The sequence below is a fragment of the Phoenix dactylifera genome, chromosome 10 (assembly GCF_009389715.1).
Source record: "Phoenix dactylifera cultivar Barhee BC4 chromosome 10, palm_55x_up_171113_PBpolish2nd_filt_p, whole genome shotgun sequence".
Classification (NCBI taxonomy): Eukaryota; Viridiplantae; Streptophyta; class Magnoliopsida; order Arecales; family Arecaceae; genus Phoenix; species Phoenix dactylifera.
This window is the reverse complement of record NC_052401.1, coordinates 1751706-1763597: the sequence shown is the minus strand read 5'-3', so window position 1 is coordinate 1763597 and position 11892 is coordinate 1751706. Positions and strand designations below refer to the sequence as shown.

At 43.2% G+C, this 11892-nt stretch overlaps 2 protein-coding genes across 2 annotated transcripts; both read right to left on the bottom strand.

The window, feature by feature from the left end:
• Nucleotides 1-3365: 3365 nt before the first annotated feature.
• On the bottom strand, nt 3366-4464 carry LOC103703139 (NDR1/HIN1-like protein 10). The gene has a single exon (XM_008785882.4). The coding sequence runs from the start codon at nt 4202-4204 to the stop codon at nt 3620-3622; it is 585 nt and encodes a 194-aa protein (XP_008784104.2). The 5' UTR covers nt 4205-4464; the 3' UTR covers nt 3366-3619.
• Nucleotides 4465-6062: 1598 nt separating this feature from the next.
• On the bottom strand, nt 6063-7253 carry LOC103699391 (NDR1/HIN1-like protein 1). The gene has a single exon (XM_008781410.4). The coding sequence runs from the start codon at nt 7062-7064 to the stop codon at nt 6378-6380; it is 687 nt and encodes a 228-aa protein (XP_008779632.2). The 5' UTR covers nt 7065-7253; the 3' UTR covers nt 6063-6377.
• Nucleotides 7254-11892: the final 4639 nt, after the last annotated feature.

The following is an 11892-nucleotide window of genomic DNA, read 5'->3' as shown; positions in this document are numbered from 1 at the left end:
CTAGCAAAGTTTAACTTGCATCTCTGATCCCTTAATTCGTAACTCAGTCTATAACAAGACAAGCTGCCAAACCATCTTTTACCTCAAAACCCCACAACAAAGGAGAGGCCAGCGGCATCTACAAAAGATAATAGGAGGCTTGGAGACAAAGTTTCCACACCTCCAAGCTTTTGCAGACTTTAAGAAAGGTAAGCTTGCATTGGTCTCTTTTACTAAGGGTCGCCATCCCGCCCTTTTCCTTTTCTCCTCCCCCAACCCTCCTTTCATGTGAGACTGAGACCGCTTGCATGGAAGTAAGCGAATTCTCGGATCGGGAAGCCCTACGATCCGCACTGGTTGTTGGCAGTCTATCCGGTCCGCACATCCACGTCTTGCGTCCATTTCATCATTTGAAAGCGATCATCGGGGGATCCGAGGTGATGGATCCTACTTTGTCTTTATGTGATCCTTCAGTTCTAGGGAGACGGCCTGAGGCGCCAATCCATGGGCTGCTCTCTTTCTTTTCTAGTCTTTGTTCTTTCTTTAAGCTCAAGTTCCACAGGAGGTGGAGCAGGACTGGTCAAAAAGGATGAGGAGAGGTAGTAGAGACATGCACGGCATGAAGAATGAGAATGATGATGCTTTTGGTGTATGATGAGTCGTTGTCTTACGAGAGCGTTTTATGGGAGGAGGGGATGGCTTTTTGCATCATATGGGGATGATTGAGCTGTTGGCAATTAGCACCTCGCTCCCTGAGCTGCAAAAGCTCTTGGGTGGTGAATGGTTTGTTCAGTTTGTGAGAAAGAGATATCCAGGGCACTGTGAGAACCAAGCGTTCAGGAAGTAAGAGAAGGAAGCCATCCCGGGGCAACGGCCACTGTAGGGGGACCCTATTTTTTATGGGGTCCTTTCCTATTGTTTGTGGCTTTAGCTTTATCTACATTAAATAGTAGGATATGTGGAACCTCTAATTGCAATCTCCTAATTAACATGGCCAGCTTCACGTAGGGTGACGGTGGGCAATTCTTGTTCTTGGTATTGTTTCCGCCCATCTTTTGTCAACAATCGATATGAAATGATGGGAGCTGGATTATAACATCCGATCGAGGGTTGTAGCAATTAGTAAACGGCGTTTCTATTGCCGGAATGGAACTAAAACAATTAGGAGCACGGCAAGGTGACCCATTTGCCAAGGACTGGTGAGATGAGATATGTCTGCACGAATCTCCATCCATCAACCACCTTGAGAACGAATCTCAACCTGCACATATGCACTGGGTAGCAGTGCAACTAAGAAGTGGGCAAGATGTATCACCCAACCACACTCACCACATGCTTGCTTCTGCAAATGCTAATAATCGAAAATCAGGCGAACAAGCCCTTGAGATTATTTGAAGCTAAAACAATCTTGTATTCTAGGGCTCACGATCACGACGGCAGAGCGAGTGCGGTTTCTGATGCACAATCTTGCAACCCAATGCTAACTATAGCAGCTATTAATTGTTATTCTGCTTCAACATATATACAGGTACACAGTGGCTACACTTAACAAATGGACTAGATTCAAGAATGAAGGTTCAAACTAGGGAAATGGACAGATCTTATTTGAACATTCAAAGCCAGCTACCAAACGAGTTGGATTCCGTCTTTAACATTAAAAGCCCATCAAAATCTACACGTACAGGAGAAAATAATGCAAGTACCTAGACACAAAGGCAGAACAAAGTCTATATAGGATTTTATCCATCTAATTTACGACGAGGTCTGATAAAGTATTTTGGCCATTCTAAATCTAGCAAGTGCAGGCACTATTATAAAGGATTTTAGACATTACCCTACGCATGAAAGCAGCACTCAGCGCCTGTCCTCATGATGTCCAATTGGCTCCTAATGGGCTTAGCTCGATCCACGTCTGGCCCGTCATATAGCTAAAGGCCTGGGCCACGCACTCAGATTAGATTGGGCCCGGGCCCGGCTCAATGAGGTCGCTAGCCCCGGGCCCAGGCCCCAGGCTCAATACGAAAGAGACTTCTCAGATTTTAAGGGAGACATGCTGCATGCACCAGAGCTCCCATGGGGTTTCACGATGCACCAGGTGTAAGATTTACAAGTATTTGAAAGAATATTTAGGATATCCTATACTTCTAACCTTTGAGTACTTAAAGACCGTCTTCTAAGAACTTATAAATAATCATCCTTTATTGTATTTCGGTAATCCATCGAGACTACGCTGCTGTGCCAGAGAAAGGATGGCCATACTGATTCGGTATACTCAAAATATACCTTTGGTACAAAATTGATGATCTCACAAAGATAAAATATCAGTAGTTTTCCATTTGCTGATTCCATCTTTCATGGAATCGATTCCTAGATTGTTAAAGAAACTCTTCAACACCTAATATAACCAGCCCCTAAAATCTAAAAATCTGTCAAAAGGTTCAATTAAAAAAATAATTGCAATTTTTTTAAAACCAATATCGCAAATATAATGTTTCTGAAGCTGCTCCTTATTGATGTTCCTATTTTAACTAATCTAAATGCCTTTGGAGCACCAGCCACATGATCAGCTATTGAAGTAAAAATAAAAAAATTAAAAATTTTAAACAAGTTCTGTACATATTCTCAAGCTACTAAATTTTTCATCATCCAAGATGCTGCACACCACAACCGACCGACAATTTAGGTGTTAAAAATCAAATTTGAATACTGAACGAGTAAAATTCATGCACAACTTGCGCACTATAAAAGGCAAAAATGGAAGGAAAAAAACTTGGATGGGGCAATCAACGAGTTCGATTTTTTGTGGACAAGAGACAGTATCCAACTTGCCGACGCAACCTAGCTAGGTTAGATTTGTCTTCTCCAATGCCGTGTGGACAAGAGAGCCTTCGATCTCCCAGGAGCAGGCTTTATTTAACAATGACATGGCAACGTGGCAGTCTTTAATTGCCTAGCCCTTGCCCTAAGTGCCGTCACCAAGTTACTCTCCTCCTTCAGCCACACGAACTAAAACCAAGTCAATGAGACTGATGGGATCCTAGTCGTTGCAGCCAAAGATTCTCTGCCTATTGACCTGGTTCTTTACCCTAAAGACTTGGTCCACGTATTAAATTTGAGTTCTACTTAATTTTCTGCAGATTTTAAGTACAGATAGGAAACTGGGTTACAGCTGGTAGTTTGTTATGTTCATTTAAATTTCCTTGTTTCTCTAATCTCCTATCTTATAAAGGAGAGATTGATTAATAAGAAAGGCAGAGAAAGTTGAATCCCAAAGTTGGCCATTCGAAGTGAGACTCTTCCTAATTGGTGAGATGCCAAATTGCCCTTGAGAGTTTTGAGTGGTGGTGAGAAGCCTTCCCAAGACTTTTGTTTTTCTTGAAGCTCTGCATCAGAGACGACTTACTTGAGTCAATATTTATTTCATCAAGATGGTTGTTAAGAAAGTGGGAAGCCACAAGAACATTAAACAACTCATCAATCAGCTTATCATTTCACACACGCCATCACATGGCTGCTTCCGGGAAAACCGCATTGAGACTATAAAACAAAAACCGACGCTTTTAATTAACGATAACAATGAAGGAATCAATCGAGGTTTTCCGCATGAAAGGGGCGAAAAGAATCCACCATGGCAGGGTTATCAGTAGTCCACATGGCACTTCGTGCTCTCAAACGGGATGGAGCTCGCCGGCGCCGGAATCTTCACCGTGCACGCAATCCGGGGCTTGAAATGCCGGGTCTTGATGAACCAAACCTTCAACCTGATCTTAGCGGAGGCCTTTACCTCCATGTAGAAGAATCCCTCGCCCTTCTCCCTCTTAAAGGTGGTGGCCGCCGTTCCAAGGGCCGGCGACCGCCCATCGAAGGCCGGGTGCAGCACGGTGGTGTTCTTGGGATGCTGGTAGAAGGTGGGAAGTGTGGTGGAGCTCAGCTGCGATCCATCGTACAAGGCGGTGGCCTCGATGCGGTCGTAGTAGATGCCGATTCTCCGGTTGGGGTTGCGAATGGCGAGGTCGAGGGAGAGGTTGTATTGTAGGGTGGAGTTGGCGTCGGCGAGCTCAAAGCGGGCGAGAGAGGCGGTGTTGACGTAGGCCTTGAACCTATGAGGGCGGAATATCAGCCAGAAGGAGAAGACGGAGAGGCCGCCAAATATGATGAGTTTGAAGAGGGCGTTACAGAGGCAGCCCAACCCACTTCTCGAGCTTTCTCGGTTGTTATAAGCCATTTAGTTGGGTGGTGTTTTCTTCTTTTTAGGAGAAGGGTAGGGGTGGGGAAGGGGGGAGAGAGAGAGAGAGGGGGAGCTAAGGTGGTCTGTCTATAGAGAAAGGTTTTGAGAAAGGGGAGGGTGAGCAGTGGAGAAGAGGAGACAGAGAGAGAGAGAGAGAGAGGTTGGGTTTGGGAGGGAGAGAGAGCTAAGGTGGTCTGTCTATAGAAAGAGGTTTAGAGAAAGGTGAGGGTGAGGAGTGGAGAAGAGGAGACACACAGAGAGAGAGAGAGAGAGTGAGAGAGGGGGTTTGGGAGGGAGAGGGAGCTAAGGTGCTTTGTCTATGGAGAGAGGTTTAGAGGAAGGGGAGGGTGAAGAGTGGAGAAGCTTCGAATCAAGTTCGAAGCTTTGCTGTGGAAGTGGGCCAGAACGCGTGGTTAACGCGTTAAGTAGAGACACGGCTCAATGTTTGATCTTGTCAACATATAGGAAAAACTTGACTAGGTGTGCATCGAGAGGGATTGGCAAGGTTTTCACAAAAAATAAAATAAAATAAAATAAGAAACAAGGAAAGGGCAAAAAGAGTGAGTTCGGGTCCGAATGGCGCAATGGCTTGGTTGGATCCATTTCTGATTCGCTTTGAGTCCCCAAACTTGCCTAGTCTCGTGATAAGTTACTAATCACTAAGGCTCACTCTTCTTTTCCCTCCTCTCTTTTCTCTTTTCTTTTTTTTATAGATGAAAACGATAATTCATATAGCTCTAACTTGAGTACTTCCTGCCAAATCAAAAGAAAGCAAAAAATATAGAAGTTGAGGAATATCCCCTACCGATGTCCATACAAACTCTCCGAAATGACGGGCAAAAAAGGAGGCAACTCAGTCAGCTGATCTATTCGCCTTCCTGAACACATGAGCTATTTGACAATGTCTCAGCCCTTGAAGCAATCTATGAGACTCATGGATGAGAGGATGCTCATCACCATACCTGTCCACTCTCCGTATCCAGTCGATCACCATAGAAGAATCTTCCTCAAGGTACACCCGCTCTTCTTCTAGTACCTGCCTCGCGTAGGAAATCCTCTCCCAGACTGTCCGAAGCTCGGCCCTAAATACAGTGCATCCAGGTGTGCGGCGACATGGCCCTCCTCTCTTTTCTCGTATACACTTTTCAGCCGTTATTGGTCGACATGGCCGGTAGCTGGATGCGTATACTCTTCGCCCCTCACCTTTCTGAGGCATCTCCATTTCAAAAAGATACGCGTCTTTTATGTGTTTCGTAATCTTGGTCTCAAGAGCTGTTAGCTAGGATCAATCAGACCTCATTGGCACTGCAATAGAAAGGACAAGACAGAGCTGGCCGAACCTATTCGCATTAGTTTGGGAAATAGACAAAAACTCTCTTAGGGTAAAGCATTTTTTATGTCCAAGTTGTTGCAAGCTCATATAGCTTGAGCACACGGTAAGTTTTGATGGGCCCAAAAGAATTCGGCAGGGAATCTCTTTACATTTTAAACCAACCTCCCTTTTGGAGAAAATAGGTGGCACGGGTTGGCTTGTGAAAATTGTCCTATTATAATATTGTGGATTATTTGCACTCAATTTTTAAGTTGAACCCGGATAGCTTTAGAAGGTCCATCCAAATTAGCCGCTGTAAAAGAAATTGTAGCAACCGGGTTCCGTCACATCCTTATCACTTAAGCATGTATGATTGATCTTCTTTCATGGCGTCAACCACTATATTATATCTCACACATATCTCAAACAACTCCTAGCTTCTTCTTCTTCTTCCTTTTCACAGTGAATCATTTGTTTGCGCCAAAGATATACAACCTGAAACATGTCAATTACACTGGGGATGATGCATGCGGGTCCGGGAGATTTTTTTTTTTTTTGAGGGAAAATGAAGGAAGCAAGTAGTTTCCCCCCTTTCTTATTGAAATAAGAATGCATCCAGGAAATCACAGCAAAAGTCCAAAAGAGAACTGGGACCCACATATGGGGTGTTCCCTAATCGCCACCTACGCCGTAGACCTTGATGAACTACTTTTACAAAGGTTGACTGCATAATTCACAAGTAACTTTCTTATCTTACCCTCCCTTCGATCTCATCATTTAACCCCGGCAATTCCACTGTTTCAGAAATGAGAGAAGGGCCCGGCCGGGACCGCTCGCCGGCGTCGAAGATAGATATTATCAGACGTCCACGGTGCAGGTGGAGATCTGCTGGAACTTGATGGCCGGCTGGTCGCTGTCGCCCTTCCCGGACTGGAAAGAAAGAACAGCCGGGCAGGTGACGAAGAGGTGGCGGCGGCCGGAGGTCCACGAGCCCACCTTCCACCGGATCCGGCCGTCGATCTTGACGTGGAGGAGGAGGAGGCCGGAGGACTGGTCCTGGGCGAGAGCCTCGGCGAGGTAGGGCGCCACCGGGACGGTGACGCCGCAGAGGAACGGGGACCAGAGGTCGACGTCGTTGTGGCCCTGGTAGAATGGAGGGACGGCGGTGGCGGGGGTGATCTGCTCGTACTTGTAGGAGGCGAAGACGTCGACTTGGTCGTAGTAGATGCCGATGCGGTTGGGGTTGCGGGTGGAGAAGGTTACCTGGAGGGTGGTGGAGACGAGGTTGCCCGGGGAGGAGACGTTGAAGGAGAAGATCGTGGCGTTCTGGAGGTTGAACTTGGGCTTGGTGGGTCGGAGGGCGAGCCAGATGACGAAGATGATCAAGACGATCAGTATGTTCAAGGCCAGGAACCAGGCGAAGAAAATGCGCCAGCGGTGGCTCTCCTCGCACCCGCAGTCGTGGCCGCAGTCGTCCCCCTTCCACCACATGCACCACTTGCGCCAGCCGCGGTGGTGGCCGCAGGCGCTGCTCTTGCACGTCATGCTGCTGTTTGAGCTCGTGGGCGTGGGAGAGATGCAAGAGAAATTAATACAGGGGATGAGATGGGATGACAAAGATGATTCCTTGGTCCATAGAAACCATATGGTATATGTGCATTTATAATGGTGTTCTGCTTCCCACTATGCACATGCCTTCTCATGATCGAGCAACTTGATTCCTCAGAAAGAGGGTGGTGGACCAGGTGAGCTGGTAGAGTATATAAACTACGTATCCCTATCCCTGTTGACTAGTCTCATAACAACCAGTCCAATAATTACAGTAAGTTCAATTTTCGATGAAAGCTTTTTTTTAAAAAAAAAATATCGAAGATGCCTCCGTCCCTAAGAGTAATTCCTATAGAAAATTTAAATATGTGTAGAGAAGGCTTAACTATATTTTCAAGACGATTTAACTATGTGCTAGGCCGGATTGAGTGTTCAAACATTGATTAACTGTGTACAGAGAATATTTAAATATATGCAGAGAAAACTTAATTGTATTTTTAAAATAATTTAACTGTGTGACAGGCTAAATTAAGTATATTTCAAGCTTACTTAATTGTGTACCGAGAAGATTTAATTATATGCCAGACTAGATTAAGTGTTCAAACATTGATTAACTCTGTGCCACGTTTACTTAAATATGTGTCATACTATATTACATGTGTACCAAGCTTATTAATCTAATTGCAATGGTGAGTTAATTGTGTTCAAACTTACTAACTTAATTGTAATGATGAGTTAACTTCCTTTTTGTTTATTTTTTTTCTTTTCTTTTCTTTCTTTTCTTTTTCTTTTCTTTTTGCTTCTCTTCTCTCTCAAGCTCTTCTTCTTCCTTTTTTTCTTCTCCTCCCTTCTTTCTTCTCCTCCTGCGAAGCTAGCGGCACCGGAAGAGTGCTGGGTTGTTATTTTTTTTTATTTATTATCTTATTTATTTATTTATTTGGTCAATCATATATATATATATATTTATGCATTTATTTATTTATTCTTCTTTTATTTTTTCTTCTTTCTTCTATTTTCTCCTCCTGCAAGGCGTCGATGCTGGAAGAGTGCCGAGGCTGGCGGTGACTCGGCGACGTGGCCGGTGGAGTGCGGCCGAGATCCTTTCTCCTCTGGATCCTCTCGTGAGAGGTGATGGTGGGGAAGAAGCGTGGGTATAGGGCGAAGGCAAGGAAGGCCGCGGCAGAGACAATGGCGGAGAGGGAGTCGCACTTGGCCTGAAGGTCGAAGGTCTGGTTGGCGGTCGCCGAGTGGGCAGAGGCTGCGGAGAGGAAGGCAAAGGTGAAGGAAGCGAGGAGGAAGAGGAGGTTGGGAGTGAGGGGGTGCAGGAGGAGGAGGGTGGCGGCGGCGAGGAGGAGGAAAATTAGGAGTGCAGCGACAGACTGGAGGGCACCGAGGCGGGGGAACGGTCGTCGGCCCCGGCGGGGGATAGAAAGGCATTATGGGGGAAGAAAAAAAGTGAGTTTCGGGCACTTATGAGGGAGGGGTATTTTCATCTCATAAAAAATAGTTAAAAATGTGCTGAATTGGTTGCTGTGAACCTAGTCAAGGGTGGGGAATTAATTTTCCCTAAACTATTTTAGAACAGGATGACGTGTTTATGGAGCTGAGGGGCTTTGAGTCCTTTCGTGGGAAAGAAGGACTTATCTTTCTTCCCACGAGGCCACGAATCTACAGTTGGGTTGCTTTGAGGGTTGTGCAGGAGGACGAGCCACGAATTTCGGAGTGCTTTTAGATCTGTTGGTGGGTGATCCAACGGTGGATTCGCGCGAAGGAAGGTGAATTCTTCTTTCGCGCGAAAGATACAACCCTGCTCCCAAAATATAATACTACGTAAGAAGAAGAAACACCAGTATGGAAAGAGAGAGCTGTTTCGGGGATGGCGACGAAGTCTTTTCTTTCTTTATTTATTTACCACCAACGGTGGCTAGTTTCAAAGCTAATTATACGGAATGTTGAGGTCAACAAGTCAGAACGGTGTCTCGGATCTGCCACGTGACGCTTTGTCGGGCCCACGTGCGAACGATCGGGTCTTTTGATCGCAGCCATCGGATCTTTCGTGGATAGACTGCGGTAGATCTAAGAGAGATTGGGTCCGGAGTCTCTTTCGGGACCGTCGATTAGCGATCGATGGTCTGCCTGTCGTGAGCAGATGGACGGCAGCGACGTCGCATCAGGCTCCGACAAGACCGGGTCCCGACTCATGACGACGGCTTTAAAAGTTGTTTTACTGCATGCAGATTATTTAAAGAGAACGAAGGCAGGTTACAGGGGATCCGATCCAACTCAATCAGCACCATCCACGAATTAATCATCAATCAAAGAAGGATGAACGGATGATGGACTCACTGCATTATATTCTCTACTTTGTTTATTTACGCACCCACTGTTCACTAATAAACGAATGACGAATGATTCAACTGGATCTCGAATTAGCAGCAACAGCACGATTGAATAAAGAGTTTGGCATCTGTTGTTGACCATGACACTCATTTGGAGATAAGTTGGTCAAAATGCTTGAGTGAGAGTTCTAAGGCTGCAAGCATCCAGATTCCAGCTGGAGGGCGCGACGAAGCCGGCATGGGCCAGCCAACTTGCTTGCTTGATTATAAAATATCTAGCAATCAAATAAACCACCATGCTAGTCTTTGCAACACAGTTCAAAGACTCAATTCAATAAGAAAGTTTGGGAAAGATGCATAAAGAAAACATGTACGCAATAAAAACCTTAAAATTTACACATCGAGGGGCATTGGCGAGGCTTTCGCAAAAAAAATAAAATAAAATAAAATAAGAAACAAGGTTTGTTTGGATCCATTTCTGACTCACTTTTGAGTCTCCAAACTTGCCTAGCCTCTTACTAATTGTTGGAAAAATATAATCAAAAAATAATAATGCCGCAAACTTTTTTCTTTCTGTGTATAATTAAATAAAATATCACTTACCTAGCAATAATAATCTCTATAATTTATTCAAGAAATTAACATGCAAAATAATTAAGCAATCCAGGCAATACAATTTTTAACGTAAAAAATTCTTCGATGTGAAGAAAAAAACTACCAAAAACTTTTACTATTATGATAATTGAATTGCAATGAATCCTCTCTAGCTCAACTAGAGGCTGCATAAACATCAACAAGATTTAATCTTGGCTTCCACAATAAGAACAATCGTCACTAATAAGACGAATTTCAATAATAAACAATAAAATAGATGATTGATTTCACCAAGTGTTGATGCTTGAAATAATCAATAGAGAAGAATTTTTAAAAATCCAAATCATTTAATCTATAGCTTTCAATGCTAAAGAAAACATACTTAAATTTCAGCGAATAAAATTAATTATCCGTACATCCAGCAAAGTGTAACCTTTTCCTCCTCTTCTCCTCTATATTTTTTTTTTCTTCACCGTTTTCATGGACTTCCGGTTTTCAACGATTACCTCACCTCCAAACTAGGCAGTGCCGTTATTGGTTGACATGGCCGGTAGCTGGATGCGTATACTCATAGCCCCTCACCTTTCTGATGCAATTCCATTTCAAAAAGATACGCATCTTTTATATGTTTCGTTTATCTTGGTCTCAAGAGTTCTTATCAAGGTATCAGCTCTCATTGGCACTGCAATAGTGAGGGCAAGACAGAGCCGGCCGAACTTATTCGCATTAGTTTGGGAAATAGGCCAAAACTCTCTTAGGGCAAAGCAAGTTTTATGTCCAAGTTGTTCCAAGCTCATTTAGCTTGAGCACATTGTAAGTTTTGATAGGCCCAAAAGAATTCGGTAGGGAATCTCTTAACATTTTAAACCAACCTCCCTTTTGGAGAAAATAGGTACCACAGGTTTGGGTTGTGAAAATTGTCCTATTATAATATTATGGATTATTTGCACTCAATTTTTAAGTTGAACCCAGATAGCCTTAGAAGGTCCATCCAAATTAGTCGCTGTAAAAGAAGTGTAGCAATCGGGTTCCGTCACATCTTTAGCACCTAAGCATCCATGATTAATCTTCTTTCGTGTCTTTCATGATGTCAACCACGGGTCATACTTCATACTAATTATTAAAAAATATAATAAAAAAATAAGTATGCCATAATTTTTTTATATAATTAAATAAGATATTACTTACTAAGCAATAATAAAGCAATCCATATACAAGAGGCAACATAATTTTTTAATGTAAAAAATTCTTCGATGTGAAAAAAAAACTATGGAATCTAGTCTAATCAGATACTTCCACTATTTAAAATAATAGAATTACAATAGATCTTTTTAGTTCAACTAGAGACTGCAAACAACAACAAAATTTAATTTTGGCTTTTACAAAAAGGACATTCATCACCAATAAGATGGTTTCAATAATAAACAGCAAAATAGAAATATTGATGCTTGAAATAATTAATAGCGAAGACTTTTTAAAAATCTAAATATTTGTAGCTTTCAATGTCGAAAATAACATACTTAAATTTCAATCAAATCTAAATAAAATCAACTATCGGTCATTATTTTTTTTTTCTTCTCCATTTTCTGGAGACGCGTTACCTTACCCCACGGTTTTAAACTACTATTATTTTTTTTAAATTTTAAATGAGGTGGGAACCACATGAGGAGAGGCCACACCGACACTTATCACTAAGGATAACTCTTCCTTTGGGTCCTCTCTTTTCTTGTAAACATTTTTCAGTCGTTATTGGTTGACATGACCGGTAGCTGGATGCGCATAATCTTAGCCCCTCACCTTTCTGACGCAATTCCATTTCAAAAAGATGCGTCTTTTATATGTTTCGTTATCTTGTTTTCAAGAGTTTCTATCTAGGTATCAGCATTCATTGG